Source organism: Nannospalax galili, unplaced genomic scaffold, assembly GCF_000622305.1.
Source record: "Nannospalax galili isolate Female #2095 unplaced genomic scaffold, S.galili_v1.0 scaffold686, whole genome shotgun sequence".
Classification (NCBI taxonomy): domain Eukaryota; kingdom Metazoa; phylum Chordata; class Mammalia; order Rodentia; family Spalacidae; genus Nannospalax; species Nannospalax galili.
Window position 1 is genome coordinate 1,538,480 of NW_008355472.1, and position 23,956 is coordinate 1,562,435.

Here is a 23,956-nt window from a genome sequence, read left to right on the forward strand (position 1 = left end):
TGGGACTACAGGGGCGCACCACCACACCCAGCTATATTATTTTTATTTTAAGCATGAGTGTATTGCCTGCTTGTGGGTAGGTAACACCTGTGTCATGCAATGTCCACACAGAGGCCTGAAGAGGGTGTCAAATCCCCTGGAATTGGAGTTAGACTGTTGTTAGCCACGGTAGGTACTGGGAATCAAACCTGGGTCCTCTAGAGCAACAGAAAGTGTTCTTAACCACTGAACCTATATTATTTTTATTTTAAGCATGAGTGTATTGCCTGCTTGTGGGTAGGTAACACCTGTGTCATGCAATGTCCACACAGAGGCCTGAAGAGGGTGTCAAATCCCCTGGAATTGGAGTTAGACTGTTGTTAGCCACGGTAGGTACTGGGAATCAAACCTGGGTCCTCTAGAGCAACAGAAAGTGTTCTTAACCACTGAACCATCTCTCCAGCCCCAGAACTACTAGTTATTCTCTTATTAAAATTTTAAATACATTAAAATAAAAAGAATTGTGTAATACAACTGGATACTCATTACAAGTTCACAACTAACATTATACTTCTTTTTGTTTAGAAAAACTGCATCCGTCCATCCATCCATCCATCCATCCATATATCTAGCCATCTTTCTATATATCGATTTTTTTTTTTTTTGAGACAGGGTCTCCTTGTAGTCCCAGCTGTCCTGGAACTCACTATGTAGACCAGGCTGGCCTCGAACTCACAAAGATCGCCTGCCTCTGCCTCCCAAGCGCTGGGATTAAAGGCATGCGCCACCTCACCCAGCCACTATATATCAATTTTTTATCATTTAGCTCAGTTCTCTTTTTTTTGCAGGGAGAGTGGAAACCAGTAAATACCTTTAGAAACTGTTTAGGAATTAAAGTGTCCATCTTCACAAGGGTCCAAAAACAGGAAAGAAAGGGGGCATAGATTCTTTATCCTAAATACTTCCTACTGTAAATATTCTTGTTTTCAGTATAGCTGAGACCCCAATTTAATTTTTAAAAAGACATTAAAAATTCTAAGATAATATCTCAGATGGAGGCTATTACAGAGTTGCACATCTGGTTGGGCACAGGGAACATATGTCTGGGAGATGCCAGTGTTAGGTGACACATCTGCAGTTGAATCTCTACAACTAAGGCCCATGGAACATAGCACAATAAGGGGTATAGAGAGAGCTAATGTGCCCCTCAACTCTCACCAGTGAGACTCCCTTGTACATCAGAGTGTGATGCACACAGAAGGCCACATTGGCCAAGTTTTGGAGAATAAGAGACTATAAGAACCTCACCCACCCATGGCTCAGGGACCATTGAGGAAGAGGAGGCAGAAAGATTCTAAGAGCCGGGGCTGGTTCATGCTTGCAGAGAGCTGGAGGCTTCCAGGCCACTGGAGGCTTGCTCATGTGAGCCTGTGGCAGTGGTGACATCGAGTGCGGGACCCATGTCAGGTCAATGAAACTAGGGGCCAAAGGACAGGTGAAAAATGGGTGGTGGGCCAGCACTAGATTGAGAACTATTTGAGACTGACTGCTGCTGAGGGAGGGAGAATATGACTTACTTACCGCTGGACGGGCTGATTAGACTCCAGTGGATGCATTTACATTGAAGGATACTTGGGTATAAACACCTGAATGAATAGGACTCAGCTTATATGGCAGAGTGCATAGGGTTTGGTGGGGGGGATGGGGGAGGCATGGATGGGGGAGGGGAGTCTGGACTTGAGTGGGAAATGTATGAAATTTTAAAAGTTCAATAAAAAATTTTTTTAATTCTAAGACAATATGGAAATATAACATTACTAGCCTGATGTTTTAACATTTTGCCATGTACCTGTTAACATCTCCCCAAACCTAATAAAAGATGTAAAAAAACTGATGTGTAGAAAGATGGATGGATGGATGGATGGATATAGTTTTTGAAACAAAAAGAAGTAAAATGTTAATTGTGGACTTGATAGACTTATGCAGAGAAAGATGGATGGATGGATGGATAGATATAGTTTTTGAAACAAAAAGAAGTAAAATGTTAATTGTGGACTTGTAATGAGTATGCAGATGTATTACACAATTCCTTTTAAAATTTTATTTAAAATTTTAATAGAATAATGGGGACAGGTCTATAAAAGATTATTGACTTTATTCCTTCTAAGGAGTGGTTAATTTCTGACTACTTTGTAAACTTTTATGTTTAGTGATCAATTCAGGTTTTCAGAAATGTTTTCTTTTTTATTATTTTTCAGTACATTTTGGCAACTTACATTTTTCTAAACAGTTGTCCATTATCATATCTAATGGCACATGCCTTTTTCTTTTGTTTCATTGTCTTTTTGAAATGGTGTCTCCCTATAGCCCAAGCTTGCCTAGAATTCGTTGTATAAATTGGCCTCAATCTCCCAGAGATCCTCCTGTCTCTGCCTCAGGTGCTGGGATCAAAGGTGTGCACCACCAGGCCCAGCCGCTGCATGTCTTTATGGTTTGTCTCTGTGACCATCTTCTTTGTCATTTCGGTGTTTGTATTTTAGTGCTTGGATGAAACATGCCAGTCTGTTACTAGTTTTACCAGGCCATGTTTTGTTCTGTTTTTCAGTGTTCTGTTTCCTTAATTGTTGCCTTCATCTAAAGTATTTCTTTCTATATGTTCTTACTATTTCTCAAAAGCTTCTTTTTCTTTGTACTTAAATCTACTCAAGACTAAAAAAGCCTTTTCTTTCTGCTATACTGCAATCTGTGATATGTAAGATTTTTGTTCTTATTTCTAACATTTTCCTCTCATTAACCCATGAATTATTTAGAAATGAATGTTGCAGTTTTTATCTGGTGGAAGTATGTTGTGGGGTGATTTTTTTTCATTTCTAACTTTACTAGAAACTTTGTTCTGTTTTTCTCATTTTATCAGGTTATCCTTTGGCAGAATTCTTTGAAATTTCTTGTTTCAAAAACACATTAAATTAGATACACTATTTTTAGTTTAAAACATGTTGGCAGCTGGGCGTGGTGGTGTACACCTTTAATCCCAGCACTTGGGAGGCAGATGCTGGCAGATCTCTGTGAGTTCAAGGCCAGCCTGGTCTACATAGTGAGTTCCAGGACAGCTGGGGCTACAGGAAGACCCTGTCTCAAAATGACCAAACAAAAACAACAACAACAAAAAATGTTGGCATAAAAAAATAGCAAATATTTGTGTATGTATTTTATTTCCTAGGCATTTCTAATGTCCTACATGGTGAGTGTCATGAGGTTGTTATAATCCCAGTGCTCATTTTACAAAGAAGAAAAGTCAGCCTGAGGGGGGTGCTCTCCCCCCCCGCCTCCCTTTCTCTCTCTCCCCCCTCTCTGTTGCTCTGCCCCCCCATGTGTCTGTTGCTCTCTGTCTCTCTGCCTCCCCCCATCTCCTCTCTGTTTCTCTCTCTGTCTCCCTCTCTCTCCTTCTCTCTGTGTCTCCCCCCCTCTCTCTCTGTTGCTGTCTCTTCCTCCCTCTCTCTCTCTGTATCTGTCGTTCTCTGCCTCTCTCTGCCTCCTTCTCTCCCCCCCTTGTCTCCTCTCTGTGTCCCTCTCCCCCCTGTGTCTGTCTGTTCTGTCTCTCTCTCTCTCTCTCTCTCTCTCTCTCTCTCTCTCTCTCTCTCTCTCTCTCTCTCTCTGTCACTCTCTGTCTCCCTCCTCCTCTCTCTCTGTCTCTCTGCCTCCCTCCTTCTCCCTCTCCCCCCACCCAGTCACACACACAGCATCCCACACTGTTATATTCTTCTGTACTATATTAGCTCTTTAGCTTATATTATTTTAATTGAAAATGAATTAAGAATTTATGAGCTACTCTGGACACAGATAAGCTTTCCTTTTCTGCCTTCACTCATATATGAATATGTCTGTCCCTGGGGATGAAGTATAAATGAGATTCTTCCATGTTAAGACTGAAAATGGCAGGAATAAAATTTTAATATGAATAATGTGTCTGGGAGATTGCCCTGTTGTTGGGAAGAGAAGAGTACACAGCTGTGAGTTTTATGCCATGTGCTTTGCTGTTACAAAGAGCTTCTTCTGCTACTGTTGTTATGATGCCAAAAGGAGCCCAGTGATGGCTAGCAAAATGAGAAGTTCGAAAAGGCAGACATTTTTTATTCTATAGCACTATTACTTAGCCTTTTGGGGTAAAAAATCTATTTTTCCCACATGCTTAAAACGTAAAATATTTCCAAAGATGTTTTGAGGGTAATTCATGCAGACATGACATACTGTAAATGTCAAGGTGCTCTCTATATCTTTCATCCCTAAATGGAAACAGCTGGGTCCTAGGAGCTTTTATTCAATTTTAATTATTTATGAAGTGTCTTTTCTCCTTAATATTTTATGAAATGCTTTGTATATGTAACTGAAGCAGATGTTAGCATAGATATTTTCTCTTTTGTAGTAACTCCAAAGATAGCTCTGCTGTCTCTTATAGTAATTTTCTATATGCTTGCTTTCTGTCTCCATAAGGAAACCACTACTGATTAGTAATGCACCTCTTTGAACAGATAATAGCATGGCAGTTTTATCCTGTGTTTCTTTGGAAAATTAAGTTATCTAATGTTACCATTCATAATCTCTTGAAGACTAACCCAAAAAATTAATAAAGAGCAAAATTATATGAGTATTTCAGTGGATATTGAAAAGGCATTTGACAGGTGGGTGTCATGGCACGTGCCTTTAATGCCAGCACTTGGGAAGCAGAGGCAGGTGAGTCTCTGTGAGTTCAAGGCCAGCCTGGTCTACATAGTGAGTTCCAGGACAGCTGGGGCTACAGGGAGACCCTGTCCCAAAAAGACAAAAAGAGAGAGAGACAGACAGAGAGAAACGGAGAGGGGAAAGGCATTTGACAAATGTATTAGCCTTTTGTGATTCAAAAAGAAAGCTCAGCAAACTAGAAGTGAACATGGTAGCATTTGTAAAAAACCTGTAACTAATTTCATGTTTGATAACAAAAGACAGGAAGTTTTCCAAGATAGGAACAAGCAGAATGCCTGCTCTTCCACAACTGCTCTTATCTGTTGGCTCAGAGCCCTGACTGAAATAGTTAGGTTAGGAAAAAAAAAAAGCATGAAAATTAGATGACTCAGAGGTTAAGAGCACTGGCTGCTCCTGCAAAAGACCTAAGTTTGGTTCCCAGGGTGCACGTGGCACCTAAGAACGCTGAAACTCCAGAGGATCTGACACCCTCTTTTAGCCTCCGTGGGTGTTATATGACAGTGTGCATTTGCTATGCAGGCAAATTAAATAAATAAATGCTTGAATTTGCTAATATCATGATTATATATAGAAAATTCCATAAAACAGTATAAAAACTACTAAAAGAGTAATCCATATAAAAAAGTAATTCAAAAAGTTACAGATGCAAGATCAAAATGCAGTAAACTTTTGTGTGTGTTTCTATGCCCTTATTAATGGTCTAAAAAAATTAAAAAATCAATTCTACCTACAGTAGTATAAATTGTGTACAATAGTATAAATAGTAATAAATTCAACCAAAGAGTTAAAAACTTGTACACTAAAAACTACAAAACATTACAGAAAGAGGATCTAAATAAATAGAAACAACAAATATTCATAGATTGGAAGATTTCATATTGCTAATTTTATAGCATTACCCAAAGTGATCTACAGATTCAGTCTACTTCCTATCGAACCTCTAGTGACCATTTTTGTTTGTAAAAACAAAAAAATATAATCTTCAAATGTGTATATAAGAAGCCCTAAATTTCAAAAATAATATTGAAAAGGAAAAGCAAAATGGAGGACTCACACTTCCAAATTACAACAATTGGGCTGGAGAGATGGCTCAGTAGTTAAGAACACTTGCTGCTCTTCCAGAGGACCCAGGTTTGATTCCCAGCACTCAACGTGGTAGCTAACAACCATCTGTAACTCCAGTTCCAAGGGATTTAATACCCTCTTATGACCTTTGTGAGCATTTCATGCATGTCATGCACCTAGATACATGAAGGCAAAATACTTGTGCACATAAAATAAAAACAATAAATAAAGTTTTTTTTAAATTACAATCAAAGCCGGGCGTAGTGGCGCACACCTTTAATCCTAGCTCTCGGGAGGCAGAGGCAGGCGGATCTCTGTGAGTTCAAGGCCAGTCTGGTCTACATAGTGAGTTCCAGGACAGCTGGGGCTACAGAGAGACCCTGTCTCAAAAAGACCAAACAAAAAAACAAAAAATTACAATCAAGACAGTTAGATATAGACATGGGGATAGACATACTGACCAATGAAATCAAATTGAACTAAAAAACCAAAATCTTGGGGTGGGGTCTTTTTAAGACAGAATCTCCCTGTAGCTCCAGCTGGCCTGGAACTTACTATGTAGACCAAGCTGGCCTTGAACTCACAGAGATCCACCTGCCTCTGCCTCCCAAGTTCTGGGATTAAAGGCATGTGCTACCATGCCTGGCCAAATAAAATATGTAAAAAATATATATTGGTTCAAGTGGATTGCCATATGCACAAGAATGAAGTGAACTTTTGCAGATTCCAATGAGTTTTTTTTTTTTACATTTTTAAATTATTTGTTTTATGTATATGAGTGTTTTGCCTACATGTATCTAAATGCATCATGTGTGTGCAATGCCTGTGGAGGCCAGAAGAGGGCGTTGAATCCCCTGGAACTGGAGTTACGTATGGTCATTAGCTGCCATGTTGGTGCTGGGAATCAAACCTGGGTCCTCTGGAAGAGCAGCCACCACTCTTAACTGCTGAGCAATCCCCCAGCCCTTCTAATGAATTTTAATGTACAGCAAATGAACAAAGAGTTTAGGGTAAGCAGTGTAGTCAAGTAGAGCTCAGATTCTGTCCAGTTAGATGCTGCTTGCTCCTAGTCTTTCCCAGGGTGTCTCATGCAGTGAATCTGTTTCTAGCTGGCTCTCTCTCTGTGCTATTTGTTTTTGCTGCTCTCTTCAATTTCAGAATTCTATGTAAATTCCCTCCTAGTCTTTCTGCTTGGCATGCTTTGAGATGATATTTAGAATGCAGCTTCCTTGAAAAGGTACAAAGAAATATTCTAAAAGTACTGTTTTGTGCCAGGGGTGTGGTTAACTGAAGTGGATTGGCAGTCTCCATAAAATAGACTTGAGGCCTGTAAACCTTTAGTGCTGGGAGAAACCAAAGGTGCTATTTGCTTCCTTATATATTCTCTCTCTCTCTCTCTCTCTCTCTCTCTCTCTCTCTCTCTCAAAATTCTCTTTCTCTTTCTTTCTTTCTTTATTTCTTTCTCTCTCTCTCTCTCACACACACACACAATAGCTTTTGTGAAATAACTGTCATCTTAAAATATTGCTTGACTAATCTGGGATAGTGTCTAAATTAGTACTTTACAAATTTAGATTCTTGAAAAAATAGAATGCATAAGTAACAACTCTTATCTAAAATGAAAAATGAGGTGTACTTTTTTAACCAGAATAGAATTAATAAATGGAATGATAAATGTGTGAGTGAAAATATTTCTTTTGATCATATAGTATTGAAAGATTTCTATCTACTTGTTAAAATAAATAGGCAAATAAATCTTAAACTCTAAACATTTTTAACATTTTACTTATTTGTATATGTATCTGTGTGTATACATGATGGGGGGCAGCACATGTGAAGGTCAGAGGACAACTTTATGGAGTCAGTTCTCTTTCCACCTTTATGTGGGTCAGGTGATTGAACTAGGTCACCAGGCTTGTGCAACAAGCAGTATTTTTTAACCTGCTTAGCTGTCTGGCCAATCTTAGACTTTAGACTAAACTTTCGAATATAATGACTGGACATTTTAACCTTATTTAAAACTTACAGATTCTTGTTTTGTCTTTAGGTGGTACGGGACTATAACCTTCAGCTGTTTTTACAAGAGAATGCTGTGTTTCATAAGCCTCAGCCCTTCCAGTTCCAGCCTTGTGACAGTGATACTGTAAGGGAATTCCACATCCTCATTTCATTTACTGTTTGTACTTAAATATCTGTCATCCTTGGAATAAGCAGCAGAAACGGAGTGTGTCTCAATTTTCTGTGACGATACAGTGAGGCCATGACAGTTCTTCCTTAAATGTGGCTAACATCCAGTGTCTTTATGCTAACAACTTTACACTGAACAGGTTCAACTAGAAAGCAAGTTACTGAAAATCTGAAAATAATGAAGGAAAGAAAAAGTATTCAATGAAGTTTTTCAAATATAAATTATGCTATCCATGAAATTCTTCCTCTCCCTTTCAAAACAACCAGTGGTTAAATTTTAACCAGAAAGAATTAATAAATGGAATGATAAATATGTGGATGAAGATATTTTGATTGGCTTTATGCAAATTACAGGCTTTTGACAATTCCCTTCATATTTTAGATTATCAGGAGTATTTATGTAAGCCCCAATGGGCAAATTTTAAAAAGCAGACATTAATTATGCAGTTTTCTTATTTTATTAGAAGTGTTTCAAGTTATTTGAATTTTGAAAATAAGCAAAATCTTGATTTGATAATCAAAAAAATGCAACATTTAATAGTACAAAAGGAGAAGGTACATGTGGGCACTTGTAGCACTTCTCTCCTAAGGCAGGCAAGCTACTACAGAAGAAAAGGCAAAATAAATACACGTCTTTTGAGAAAGTTAGAGCCAGTACCAAGGGAGCTTATGGGCTTAATGGTATCAGTTTAATAGAAATATGTTTGACTTTTCTTTTACTTTCTTTGTTTTTTTTAGATAAGGTCTCAACTTTATAGACCTGGCTGGCCTCAAACTCAAAGAGATCCTCTTGCCTCTGTCTTCCATGTGTTGAGATTACAGATGTATGCTGTCCCACCCAGCTCTTTCCTCACATTCTTTTGTTGTTGTTGTCTTTTTGAGATAGAGTTTCTGTGTAGTCCCAGCTGGTCTGGAACTCACAAAGATCCACCTGCTTCTGCCTCCCAAGTGCTGGAATCAAAGGTGTGCGCCAGCATGCCCAGCCTTTTCTTATACCCTAAATCACTCTATTATGTATTTAAAAAATAGGAAAACCATATTTTTCTCTAGATAATAATCTTTGCCCTTTATATCAATATCTCACCCTTTTAATATTGGTTTATTTTGTTTTATTTTTGCAGTGTTAGTGATAGAACCTAGGGCCTTGTGCATGCTAGGCAAGTGCTGTATTGCTGAACTAGCTCCCCAGCCCATCCTCCCCTTTAAAAGCAGACAATTTTTGCTTAATAATTCAGTGGCATTGTCTTATAAGTTGACTTCTTTGAAGCCCGAGATGCACAAATAGAACATGATGAGATACAGGATATGAAGCTAATGTGGTGGCTCATTACTGTAATCCTAGAATTCGGGAAGCTGAGGCAGAATTGCCTTGAGTTCCAGGCCAGCCTGGGCTACAGAATAGGTTTTAAGCCAACCTAGCCTACAAAGTAACTTCCTGCCTCAGAACAAATAAAGCAAGAAGAAAAAGAAGGTATACGGTATAAAGTTTATCAAGCTTGATAAATGTACAATTATGACCAATTTGAAATTATATTTGCTACAGAAAAATCAGAGTAGTGACTTTTAAAAACCTCACTTTTCCAAAGCCTAACTATAGCCCTAAGTCCTCTCTTTGTTTCTAGACACTGTGCTAAATGTTTTTAGCTGTTATGTCCCTGTTTGCCTTAAAATTCTAACTCTCTGCTGTTTTCTGTCCTTGTGCAATCTTAACTGGGCAGAGTTTAAAAGCCGCCCAACTGGTGGATATTGAGCTCTCCCCTGTCAGTGCCCTGAGAATGACCATAGCTGAGGTATATGGGGGTATGGGCCAGGGTGGAGGGATGGGATGTGTGGGTTTGCTTGCATGTCATTGAAGGGCGGGACCTGGTGTTGGGATGAAAGTCATATATATATGTCCCTTAAATCAGCCATGGCTTTCTGTTTTTGCCTTATAAATGAGAATTTCCTTTATTATGTGTAGTCAAGAGACTGAGATGCTCATTCTTCATCTTGTGTGAAGCACCATAATTTTCTTCAACACAGGGGTGTTGAGCTAACCCTGTCTATATTAAAACAAAACTATAGCCTAAAAAGAAGAGACTCAGCCAGAGTCCTATCATAAATGAACAGCACGCAGCTGTTCTGATGGTAGTATTAATGTCCTTTCTACTGTACATTTTATCTTCTGAAAAGAAATGTTCAATGCTCAGGGAATAGTTTTTTTATAATGGAAAGAGACAAATATGCTTTTATAAAAGTCATTCCAGCCAGGCGTGGTGGCGCACACCTTTAATCCCAGCCCTCAGGAGGCAGAGGCAGGTGGATCTCTGTGAGTTCAAGGCCAGCCTGGTCTACATAGTGAGTTCCAGGACAGCTGGGGCTACAGGGAGACCGTGTCTCAAAAAGACCAAAAAAAGATAAAATAAAATAAAATCATTCCAGATGGGGCTGGAGAGCTGGCTCAGCAGTTAAGAGCACTGACTGCTCTTACAGAGGACCCAGGTTCGAACCCACTTTGCAGCTAACAGCTGTCTGTAACTCCAGTTCCACAGGGGAATCAAGCCCTCTTCTGACCTCCGCTGGCATTGCATGACACGTGCACTCACGTGCATGAAGGCAGTACACTCATACACATAAAATAAAAATAATAAATAAGACATTTTTAAAAAATCATTCCAGGGAGGCAGAGGCAGGTGGATCTCTGTGAGTTCAAGTCCAGCCTGGTCTACATAGTGAGTTCCAGGACAGCTGGGGTTACAGGGAGACTCTGTCTCAAAAAGATTAAAAAAAAAAAAAATCATTCCAGATTAACTTTAAAATATTTTGCATTTAATTTTTGTTTTGTTACACATTATTCTTTCTACCTACAAAGAACAAAATCTCCCCCCAAATATTTGTCTCTCTCTCTCTGTATAGTCTAGTGTTGTTTGTGAGAATGGAGCCATTGTTTACCTGCTTCCTCTTGGAGTTGCTAGCACTAAGCCTACTACCATGTGATGAGTCCAAGTCAGTGCTGTTAACTCATCTCTTTCCAGGTGAACCTTGGCCACGCAGGAGGGGCAAATTGCCTCTGTCCTCAGTTATATTTCAGAAATTATCCTTGTTCACATCTTATTTTGAAACATATGTCATTTCAGCAAATGTTAAATCTGTATTGTATATGCTGGTCACTCAATAACTTGCTAAATTTCAGACCCTGGACTCAATGAGCTCACTGGCATGCATACAGATAAGAAAAATAAGGCATGTACTACTGCATGGAGTGCTCTTGGTGCCCAGTGACTGGTATAGTCAATAAATCTTGATGTGGTATAATTTTTAAACAGATTTGTTAAGGAATTTATGTATGATATAATTCACTCATTTCAAGTACACCAATATATGGGGTTAAAATTTCTGACCAATATTGCACTGTATGAATACATCACATTTTGTTTATCTGCTCAGCATTTGATGGATGTCTAGGTTATTTCTCACATTGGCTCTTACCAGGTTGGGGAGATAGCTTAGTCAGTAAAGTGCTTGCCTTGATTGTATGACGACCTGAGTTCAGTCCCCAGAGCCATGTTTTTTAAAAGCTGGACATGTTGGCATGCTTATAATCCTAACACTGTGGTGAGTGGAAATGGGCAGATCATTGGTCAGCCAGACTAGCCTACTTGGTGAGCTCTGGGCCATTGAGAGACCATGTTTCCAAAAAAGGTAGACAGCACATGAGGAATGATACTCAAGGTTATCCTCTAGCCTACACATGCACAGAGAGAGAGAGGAAGAGGGAGAGGAGAGGGAGAGGGAGAGGAGGGAGGGAGAGAATAATCTGTGTATTTTCTTTTTTTAAAAAATATTTTAATTTATTATTTTTATTTTATGTGTATGAATGTATTGTCTGTATGTGAGTGCACCCATGTCATGCAATGCCACGGAGATCAGAAGAGGGCTTCAGATTCCCCTGGAACTGGAGTTAGGATGGTTTGTAGCCACCATGTGGGTGCTGGGAATCGAACCCAGGTCCTCTGCAAAAGCAGTCAGTGATCTTAACCGCTGAGCCATCTCTCCAGCCCCAGTCTCTGTATTTTCATTTCTCTGGGGTTGCTGTGCCATGGTTACTTTGTATTTAATTTAGTTTTAGGAAACTACTGAGCTATTTGCCACAGTTTTAGGCTTCTGCCAGCCTTGTATGAGGGTTCTTGATTCTTCAAATCCTCATAAACATTTCTTGTCTGTTTCTCTGTTTTGCTTGTTTTTTGTTTTTTTTTAATTTTACAGATCTGGTTATCAAGCCAAGGGCTTCATGTACACTAAGCAAACACTCCACTACTGAGCTACTTCCCACCCTGTCTCTTTGATTTCAGGCATCTCTGTTGTTATAAAATAGTGTAGTTTTTGGTTTGTATTTACCTAATGACTAGCTGTTGAATGTTTTCACGAGCTTATTAGCCACTTACATATCTACTTTGGTAAAAATGTCTTTAAATTTTTGTTCAGTTTTAATACGTTCTTTTTCTTGTTATGGATTACATTTTTAAGGAATTTTTTTCACATTTATTTTGTGTGCATGTGCAAATGTTCGTGTGCATATGCAGAAGTCAAAGGCCAGCTTGGGCGAGTTGGTCTGATCTTCTTCCATGTGGGTTTCAGGGTTGAACTCATCAGACTTGGCGACAAGTGCCTTTGCCTACTGAGCCATTTCACCAATCCTTGTTAAATATTAAATCTTGATAGTGAACTGAAGTTTTTCTTGCAGAGATGAAGAAACAAGGAATTATTTGGTAGGAATTTAAAAACAATAAGAATAACTGATGGCGTTCTTTGAACATTTAGTTCATGCTCGATGATTTTCTAATAGCACAGCCTGTTAACTCATTTAATCTTCATGAAAACTCTATCATAGATGGAGTTTTTAATACTTGCTTTAAAGTTTGTAGAAGTTTGTTCAGGGTCACTCACCTAGGAAATGTTGGAGCTAGAAAAGTTTGAAAATATGCGATCAGTTCCTAAAATGGCAAGTAGCCTTGTGATGAGAGAGGCTGGGAAATACCATGGATGAGGGTTGCAACCAGGTTTCATGTTGGGCCTTTTTATAATAGTAGATGGAGAACTGTGAAATTTATTCAGATAGGACAGTAATATGAGATCCATTGCAGAGACAGGATAGTATTTATTGTTCCTTAATTTTATTTTGAATTTTATAATTTGGATTAATAATAACTACTAATATTGAATTTAAGTTTAGGTAAGATATATTTAACATCTAGACTTCCAACTTTACTACTGTGATAAAATATAATTTTTTGCCGGGCATGGTGGCGTGCACCTTTAACCCCAGCCCATAGGAGGCAGAGGCAGGTGGATCTCTGCAAGATCGAGGCTACCCTGGTTCACATTGTGACTTCCAGGTCAGCTGTGACTAGAGAGACCCTGTTGAAAAACAGCCAACAGAAAGACACACACACACACACACACACACACACACACACACACACATAAAACTTCTGAATAATTCTATATGCTATCATTAATTTTTTTAAATTAACACATTTTTTTCCTCATGAAGTAGCACATGGCTGAAATCCCAACATTTGGGAGCTTGAGATAGGATTGTGATTTTGAGGCCAGCCTCAGCTACCTAGAGAGACCGTGTCTCAAAAGAGAGAGAGAGAGAGAATTTTTTCATATGTAGCCCATTTCAAATTGCAATGTGTTCTTACATAATTCTAAAACATCTTCTTGAAATATATAGTCATAATATTACTATAAGGGTTGGAGTTACTGTACCTTTTTTAAAATTTTTATTTATTTTTTATTCTTTGGTCTTTTTGAGACAGGGTCTCCCTGTAGCCCCAGCTGTTCTGGAACTCACTATGTAGACCAGGCTGGCCTTGAACTTACAGAGATCGCCTGCCTCTGCCTCCTGAGTGCTGGGATTAAAGGCGTGTGCCACCACACCTGGCTTATAAGGGCTTTTGACTTGGTTTCATATTAGAAATGGTAATATGAGGATATAAAAAATACTTTAGAAATCAAGGAGCTGGAGAGGTGGCTCTGTGGTTAAGAGCACTGGCAGCTAACAGCTGTCTACAACTTCAGTTTCAGTGGATCTGATGCTCTCTTCTGGCATCTCTGGGTACTGCACAACATGGGCGCACATGCATGCAAAACAGTCACAAAATTAAAAAAAAATTTAAAAGGAAGTCTCTTTTAGTACCAGCCATAAACCAGCTACCAGGTTACTATACCAGACAAAACTTGCCACTGGTCAGTGCCACTTGTAATTATGTAATAGTTAATATTACAATGCTCTAGTTTATGGCAGTAACAAATATGTATAAATATGGCTTTAAAATTTCATTTTGAGGGGTGGGGAGACAGCCCAGTAAAGTGCTTGCCTTGTAAGCAGGAGGACCTAAATTCATTCACTAGAATCAGTCACAGGTACACATATAAATACATGCACACATGTACCCACATACACACACACATACGCACACACACACACACACACACACACACACACACACACACTCCAGTTTGGTCAGTTTCTTTTGTTCTATTATTTTAAAACATGAGTCAAAATAACATAAAATGATAACCTGAAAAGGAGTTTAATCAGGAAAAAAAGATATAGCAAAAAAGAAGGTACAGGGGCTAGAGAGATGGCTCAGCAGTTAAAGAGTGTTTACTGCTTTTCTAGAGAAAAGCGGAGTTTGATTCCCAGCACACAAGTCAGATAGATCAAAACCCCCTATAACTCCAGCTTCAGGGAATCTGATACCCTCTTTTGGCCTTAGTGGGCACACACAAATAAAAATAAATTTTTTAAAAGGGGGGGGGGCTGGAGAGATGGCTCAGTGGTTAAGAACATCGGTTGTTCATGCAGAAGACCTGGGTTCAAATCCCAGCACCCACACGGCAGCTAACAACTGTCTGTAACTACAGTCCCAGGGGATCTGACAGTGTCTTCTGACCTCCGTAGCATTGCACGACACAGGTGCACTTACCTACATGCAAGCAATACGCACATACACAGAAAATAAAAATAATAAGCCGGGTGTGGTGGTGCAGGCCTTTAATCCCAGCATTAGGGAGGCAGAAGAAGGTGGAACTCTGTGTTTCTGGCCAGGTTGGTCTATATAGTGAGTCCAGGCCGCCTGGAGCTAAAGGGAGATCCTTTCTCAAAGAACCAAAAAACAACAGCAAAATATCCTTCTAAAGCCATATGTGGTGACACATACCTATAGTCCCATCCTTTAGGAGACAGAGGCAGGAGGACCACCACAAATTAAAGATCAGCCATGTCTATATAGTAAGAGCTTGTCTCAAATAAATCCTAAAATTAGTAAAATACACCTCTGTTTGCTGAAATTAGTTTTTAATTCAGAATTACTTTGAGTAGGATATGGAATACACACACACACACACACCAATATAGCACATTCTGTGGAGAAATGACAGGTACATTTAGTAGGATCACAGTGTCAGAGAACCATCCTGGTGTTAGGTATTCATATAGGTATTGTAAACGGAGAAGTCTTTGATTCGATTTCCAGATTTCAGCTTCCTCATTCTGAAAGGACTACCTTTTTAGGTCTGAAAATTAGGCATGTGGCTCAGTGCCTGACACATATTGATAGATGCAGAATAATGTTGGCTTCCCTTTTTTTGTTCTTATCTTCATATAAAGCAAGCATATTTTTCCTTTTTGTTTTAAATTTTGCCCCTAGTTGCTACAGGAAATACCAAAATATCAAATATAGACGAGATCACAAAGATTATGAAATCCTACAATATTCAGCTTCCTTTTTGGACTTATAACTATCAGTCTCTTTAAATTTCTGTGCTCTTAGTTTATTCCAAAAAGTAGATCCCATCACCCTCTTGTTTAGCATTTTATACTCCTAAAAGGTGGGTGGGATAAGTAGTACTCAGTCAAGCATGATAGCACCTGCCTATAGTCCTACCTCTGAGGAGGCTTACGAGTCCAAGAACAGCCTGGGCAACACAGGAGACTCGTCTCTGACAGGTAACAGTATGTGTCTGTTCTTAACCACATGTAAGATGTGCACGTTTCAGCACCTCTGCCCTATGTATATCTCAGTGTGTCTTCCTTCCATTAGGAGAACTTGCAATGGATATCCTTTGGGATGTTGCTGCACATCCTTGATAAAGCACAGGTCAATATCCATAATACATGGATAAGTATGCTTTATACAGGCAAAAACAGTGAGGAATCTTTCTCTGCAAGCTCCCTGATAGGAATGAGAAAACTCTTTCCTCTTTCCTTGAATGAAGAATAAAAAGATCTTCAAGCATAATGGTAGCAAAAGACTGGCATGAATTTCTAATGTATCTTATTTTACCATTATTCCAGCTATTTCTGTTACTTATTTTTGCTTTCCACAGATTAACAGGTAAATTAAGTTAAATTCCTACTTGCTTTAGGATTTTTTTGCATGTTAAGTTTTATTTAGGTGGAACGTTTTATACATCTATTTAAAAGTTAGTTTTGTTTTTTTTTTAAAAAAAAAAAAAGATGGTATAGGGCAAATATAGCATGTGAGAAATTTACCTAAAAATTCTTGATGTAATGGATGGCTCTTTTCTGGTGGAAATTTTATATTGCATTTAGCAGTTTCTCATAAATGTGAATGATGGGGTAGAGAATATGTGGGAAATCCTCCTGTTGAATAAATAGAGACCATCCTATGTACATGCTGGGCACAGTATCCAAAAGTGAAATGTTGTGACTCTCAGAGGACAAGTGTCATTTTCTAGAATCTGCAGTTTTGATAATCAGGTGCTCAAAGGGATTGTTCTCATCCTTCAGTCTTTCAAAGGGGCTTATTTGTCCCTCATAGAAAGCCTTCCATCTATATCTGACAGACTCATTCCTGCTTTAGTTATCCTCTTCCTGGTCTGATTCCTTCTCTAAGCATCCAGGGGTATCCAAAACTTTGTGTTGATGGCTTAGTAACACGTTGACAACACCCAAGAATCCTGAAGTTCACTCTTATCTAGCCCTTAAAGCAGAGCATCCTTCTGAGACTGCTCCATAGCCAGGCCTCTTTGTGTTCTAGGGACATGAGATGGTTTTGTCATTTTGGGGGTGTATCTTTTCTTTTTATGCTCTTTTTTTGTTTTGTTGGTAGTGCTGGTGGTTTTTCACTATGTAGCCCAAACCAGCCTTGAACTTAAAACCTATGATCCTGCCTTTTTTCTCATGTTAGTATTAGAGGCTTCTGAAACCATGCCCACCTTCTGGGTTGTTTTCATATCATTATTCAAAAGACATTTTTGCTTAGATTTGCCTTTGGTTTTAACAAAACAGGACAATGGAGTACCATCAGAGCTCTCATCAGTTTAATGAAATTGGACATCCTTTCCTCCCAGTTGTCCAGTCTTTCAGAATTATTGCAGGGCTCAGACCACACCCATATGCTTGAGAGGAGGCACACTCAACCCAATCACCCACGTGAGTGCCTGCTTCTCTCCCAAACGAAAGGGCTGCTGTCCAGGCATAGTTGGAATAAGTCATGTTTTATAGGGGTACTGTTCCACTCTTCTCCACAAGGAGTATGATTTGCTTAAAATAGGTTACCTGAGGGTCTATGGTGTTTTAGCAAAAACCTCTGGGCCAAAATTATATTTCAAAATGCAGAATTTGTCAGATTTTATTTAGTTTAAAATTTTATTTTATTAGAATTTGTCAAATTTGAGGAAAGTAATACACATAGCATATATTTCACAATACTTTGCAAAAGCATGTTGAATTTCAGAATTATGAAATTGTGAATCTATACAAGTGCTTAGATAAAATAACCTACCAAAAAACCCCAGATATTTTTACTTTAAAAAGATCCTGGGTTGTATTTGTTTTTTCATTTTGTTTGTTTTTGGAGTCTGTGTCTTTGCTGTGTTGCCCAGGCTGGCCTTGAACTTTTTGGCTCTAGCACATCTTCTGCCTCTTGAGAGCTAGGATTGTAAGTGCATGCCACCATGCATGGCAAGTGGTTCTTTCAGGAGGTCCTTTTGAGAATGAATTGACCTTCTTAAAATAATTTATGCCAGTAAACTTTACAAAGAACAAGATGAGCCAAATGTTTTACCCAGTAAAGTACAAATAAACTAAAAATACACATGTAGAGCAAGTTCCTTGAATGAGGGTTAGTGAGATTTATCATGGCATGTGACATTGGCACAACAGCCTTAGCATTATCTTTTTCTGAAGCTGACCTGAAATGGTGGTGTCTCATAGTATTAGTAATTTTCACTCACTGTAGATGACTGTTACTTTTTCAAATGGTTATACTTTGGCTACAGTCTCAAAAAGTAATGACTGTGTTTCTTATGTGAAATCAACTTTTCTCATCCAGCCTAGGGTGGTACTCAAGGATAAGTTATGGGGATGATATAGCTAAGTATCTGTAGGAAGCAAATGTGCTAAAGATTTTCCTTCTTCAGTCATTCATTTTGAATGGATTTTATAGTTTTGTTTTTGTTTAGTCTATTTTTTTTGACAAGGTTTCTCTGTAGACCAGGCTAGCTTAGAACTTAGTGTATAGCCCTAGTTGTCCTCAGATTCATGACCCTCCTCCTGCCTCAGCCTCCTAAATGTAGGAATTACAAATACAAGCCACCACACATGACTTAACAGTGGATTTTTTCCCCCAGTGGTGGGTATCATTGAGTCCAGGGGCCTCACACATGCTAAACAAGTGCCCTATTATTGAGCTACACCCCAGCCTCTGGTAAAAATTTAAGCATAGAGAGGAAGGTTGTATTATATGATTTTTAGTTGCATGAAAAAAAGAAGGCCAGGGTCTGGTGTCCTTGAGGCTCTCTCCCCCAAGATTATTTTCTCAGCCAGGCGAGCTATCTTCGGGCACTAAAGGAGACAGGTTGACTCCATAAACAGTCTTCCTCATTCCAGGGAGCAACCAGTTGATGAGGCTTGAGCAAGGTCAGGCTGTCAATTTAGGGCCAGCTGGCCACTTTAAGGGATCATGACTTTTCCCTAATGAAGCTTGTGACTCTTCTGTAATTCACACATTTTATCATTTGGGGTTCCCACTTTTGAGTTCTTAGTCTTAATAAAAGAATTTAGAAACAGACACACAAGGAAGCGCAAGGACACTGTTATTTGCCCTTGAGAGGAAAACACCACGGTAGGCAGGATATAAGTCTCAGCAGTTGCCCAAGGGAGAGAGGTGGGGAAGAGGAAGAATGCAAGCCATTCTTTTAGAGTTAGGGTCCAGGAAAGAAGGTGGGTTCAGCAATGGAGGTTGGCAAGCAGCTGCATGGTAGAAGAGGGAGGGAAGCCCCTGAGAACAGGTGAGAAAGCTGAGTGGGGCTGGTGAAATGGCGCAGTAGATAAAGGCACTTGCCACCAACCCAGACCACCTGATTTCAATCCCTGGCACCACATGGTGGAAGGAGAGAGCCAACTCTTACAAGTTCTTTGCCATGGGTGTGTGTGTGTATGAGTATGCAAAAAATAAATGTAAAACTAAATAAAAGCCCAGAGTGTCCAGGAAAGCATGTCCACGTTTGGGCCAGTATCTGAAAGAAAAGAGATAGAAAAGAAGGAAAAGGAAAAAAAGGAAGCAGGTCCTCAGTGCTGTGTGATGGAAGCTCTGCAAGCAGCTATACGGGGGCAGGGTTTCTAGGGCGAATAATGACATTATCTCATTAAGGGTATAATTATTCCTCCCCTCAAATTAATCAGCTTTCCAGGTGGGGTAGATTCCTGGCCAGGTGATTGACAGGCCCAGCTGGATTAACTCTCAAGGGAGAAGACAATAGTACATAATGTTCCAATCCTTGGAGCAGATCAGAAGGTCGAGTCTTCACCCAGGGCCAGAAGTATTCCATTATTTTGACCAAGAGGCTTAAGGAGTGCCAAAGCTGATGCTTACCTTTCTAGTGTTACCAGGAAGCAGGAGGTGAGGCCCAAAGCTGACCAGGAGGGAGGGGTTCATCCTCAGTGGCCTCCAAGGCTACTAATCCCTGTGTAACTACCTAACATCGACTTTTCGTGACGTAAGCCTTGTTTTCCGCAGAAGTAAGGCATGCCTCACATTTTCAGTGCTAACTAAGGAAAGGCCCTCTGGTCCAACTACAGAGTGGTGGTAGTTGCAATGAGGATAACACAACTTTTCTTTCTGTTCTCTCTGTTGTAGAGTCGACAGTTAGAATCCGAAACTGGGACCACAGAGGAACATAGTCTAAATAAAGAGGCTCGGAAGTGGGCCACACGTGTGGCCCGTGAGCACAAAAACATTGTTCATCAGCAACGGGTAAGTGTTGTGGAGAGCCCTGGCTACATGCAACTTAGGTCAGATGTCAGGAAGATCTAGGGAATTGAATGTTATTAATGTGAAAAATACCATGTATGTGTTTTTCCTGTACTTCTCAGCAATCAGCATTATGCTCTTAACTGTCTTGAAAATTCATAAGCCCTTTGGCAGCAATACATCAATTTATCTGTTTGCCATAGAATTGTCTAAGAAAGGTATTGTAGTATAGTCTTTTAAGAAACATGCATGTAGGCTGGATATGGTAGTGCATGCCTTTAATCCCAGCACTCAGGAGGCAGAGGCAGATAGAGCTATGTGAGTTAGAGGCAGCTTGGCTTATATAGAAAGCTCCAGGACAACCAGAGCTGCATAGGGAGACCCTGTCTGAAAAAGCCAAAAAAAGAAAAAGAAAAATGCACATGTTGGGTTAAAGTAGACTTTTAGGATTATGTTTCCTTTTTTATTCCTTATTCCTTACTATGGGCAGCCTAAATCAGTTCCATGGTTTCACTTACCAACAACAAAAAAATTAATATTTCCAACACTGGGCTTTGACACCTTATTTCACTCTCTCACAGAGATCTCAAATCTCATGTTCATCTTGTTCGATGCTGTATTACAGAACATCTTAACTTAATAAGAGTAGTTTTTTAACCAGGCATTGTGGCACACATCTTTAATCCCAGCACTTGGGAGGCAGAGGCAGGTGGATCTTTGTGAGTTCAAGGCCAGCCTGGTCTATATAGCGAGTTCCAGGACAGCTGGGGCTACAGGGAGACCCTGTCTCAAAAAGACAAAAAAAAAAAAAGTAGTTTTTCTTATTGTCTCCCACTATTCTTGGGGTTGACTGGTAGACTAGGCTTGGGGTCTCGCAACATGGTTATAACCAGATGGTGGCCAGTACTGGTGGCATCTCCCATGACTCTCCACTGAAATAGGTGGTGCTTAGGTTGGGAATATTTGAGCAGGTGAGAATCAGGGCATGCTGGGGCTTCTTGTGCCCTCTCTGTGCTTTCTCTATGGTCTTTCCACATAGTCTCTTCAACATGGAAGCTTCAGGTTGGCTGTACTTCTTACAGATAGCACAGGGCCCCACAAGTATGCATCCCCCAAATAAGACACATACGAACTGTATTATCCTTTTAATATCACCTAAAAAATATCATGGTGATATTTTCATCATATTTTATTAATTAATTAAAGTGATCACAAAGGTGAAATCTGTTTCAGGAGACCAGACAAGACTCTACGTTATAGTGGAAAAATAGTAAAGTTCCACAAAAACATGGAGAATGGGAACTTCTATAGCAGCTATGTTTTGAAAATGCAATCTACCTTTAGCTCATAGTTGTTCATAGCCCTCTTGTACAAAATATACTCACTTCTTCACTCCAAATCTCCCCAAACCTGGTTTTGCTAAAAGTTAGCTAAATTCATTAAAAATTATAAACCAAGATCTGGAGCAGAGCAAAGCAAATTAGATGAAAGATGCCCCTTTTCACCACATCTGTTCTTCATAGTGGTTCTAGAAATTCTAGTCAGAACAATTAGACAAGAAAAAAGATGTTTTAAAAAGCATCTACTTTAAAAAGGAAGAAATGTAATTATCTCCATTCACAGGTGGCAAGATCTTATTTGTGGGAAAACTAAAGATACACACACACACACACACACACACACACACACACTGCTAAAGCTAATAGAGCTGCAGGACACAAAATCAACACATAAAAGTCAATTTCAGGGGGCTGAGGAGATGACTCCATGGGTAGAGTGCTTGCCATGTAGGCATATGAACCTAATTCAGATCCTTAGCACCCATGTAAAAGCCTTGCATGTGTCTATATAGCTCCGACATTAGGGATGAGGAGGGCAGAGAGAAAGATAGGCCAGCCAGCCCAGCCACATTGGTGAGCTCCAGGTTCACTGAGAGATCCTATCTCAAAAATGAGGTAGAGAGAAACTGAGGAAGACACCTAGTGTCAACCTTTGACCTCTCCACATGCTTGTGCATACACATCTGTGTATACACATGAACACATACTAATACACACACACACACACAACCTAGGAAAACCTATGGATTTTTTTGGTATAATACAAAGAACTCTTAACTAAGACACAAAAATCCAAAGGCAAAAATGTGTATGTATAAAGGGTTGACAGATGTATAGTGGCATCCCTGAAGTCCTCGGACTCTGGAGGTAGAGGCAGGAGGATCTGAAGCAACACTGCAAAACAATAAAGAAACAAATAACATGTACAAATTATATGTTCACATTTTTAACTTGAATAAATACCCCAAATGTGTTCAGAGTCATTGCTCAGGTTCTTTATATAGTACTGTTTGCAATATTGAGAAGTTTGAAAATTCAGGTAGTAGCATACTGAGTATAAATATAGTACAGTTAAACTCTTGGGTCTGTGGTTTAAAGAAAATGAGATCAGTCCATACAAACATGACAAGGTTTCTTAGAAACATTGAGAGAATTATATCACTTTTTTTCCTCCCCTAAAATAAGATCTTCCAAAAAATGGTTTGGAAAAATACACATAAATTGATGGAATGGTGGTTATCTTAGGGTACAGAGCATGTGATGAACTTATTGTACAGCAATGGGGCATTTTGCCATTTTTGCATTGTTTTCACAGAGTACTCCATAGTCAGTCAGGTGTGGTGGTACAAATGGTAATCTCAGCACTAGAGAGGTAGAGGCTAGCAGATAAGAATCCAAAGCCAGGTACATGGTGAATTTGGGGGCTATGTAAGACCCTGTATCAAAAAAGGGGAGCACAATACTCCATACTATATAATTTTTAAAAATTAAAATTACATATGTTTCTACTGTGCAGTGGCAATAAGGCCCTCAGTTGTGTCTGTCAGTGTCTTGGGTTTTTTGCCCATTATTTATGGTTTAACTTTCCATCATGGTTCCAGTTGCCATAGGTCTGGAAATACCAAATGGAAAAATAGTGAAATAAATACTTTATATTTTTTAATTGCCCACCATTCTGTAGCATAATAAAGTCCCATTCTGCCTACCTGGGGTTGAGGATCACCCTGGGGTTGAGGATCACCTTATCCAACATATTCATACTGTATACACAACTTACTCATGAGCTACTTAGTAACCACCTCAGTAGTCAGATGAGCTGTGAGAGTACTAGTGTCGAAGTAACCCCTAATTTCACTTAATAATGGCCCCAATGGTACAAAGGAAGCATGGGAATATGAAAAGTGGACAGGCAGGTTAACTCTGTTGCCATGTAGCAATGTGGAGGACACACAGGAAAACCTTAGTGAATGTGGGGTTCAGTGCTGCAGAGGCTTAGAGGCTTAGCACAGTCACTGGAAGTCTTGAAAGGTATCTCCAAAGGAGGGAGAGGTTCTATTGTGTAATTTTATAGGTTCTTACTGTCAAGGTAAGAGAAGGACTCTGTGTTTTCCAACTTTCTATAATTCAATTAAATCAAAAGATTTTTAAAAATATTTTATTTATTTTATTTTATGTGTATGTGTGTATTGCCTGCGTGTAGGTAAGTACACCCGTGTAGTGCAGTGGCCGCGGAGGACAGAAGAGGGTGTCAGATCCCCGGGAACTGGAGTTATGTACAGTTGTTAGCTGCCATGTGGGTGCTGGGATTCGAACCCAGGTCTTCTGCAAGAACATCCAGTGTTCTTAACCACTGAGCCATCTCTCCAGCCCCAATAA

At 39.5% G+C, this 23,956-nt stretch overlaps 1 protein-coding gene across 3 annotated transcripts in view; it reads left to right on the forward strand.

The window, feature by feature from the left end:
- The window catches only part of Fchsd2 (FCH and double SH3 domains 2), a 222,199-nt gene that overhangs the window by 164,678 nt on the left and 33,565 nt on the right, over positions 1 to 23,956 (forward strand). For all 3 annotated transcript variants that reach the window (XM_017803071.2, XM_017803070.2, XM_008852729.3), the window contains 2 exons: positions 7,832 to 7,927; positions 20,127 to 20,243. In XM_017803071.2, coding sequence (XP_017658560.1) covers positions 7,832 to 7,927; positions 20,127 to 20,243 — 213 coding nt within the window. The remainder of the gene's footprint in view (positions 1 to 7,831; positions 7,928 to 20,126; positions 20,244 to 23,956) is intronic.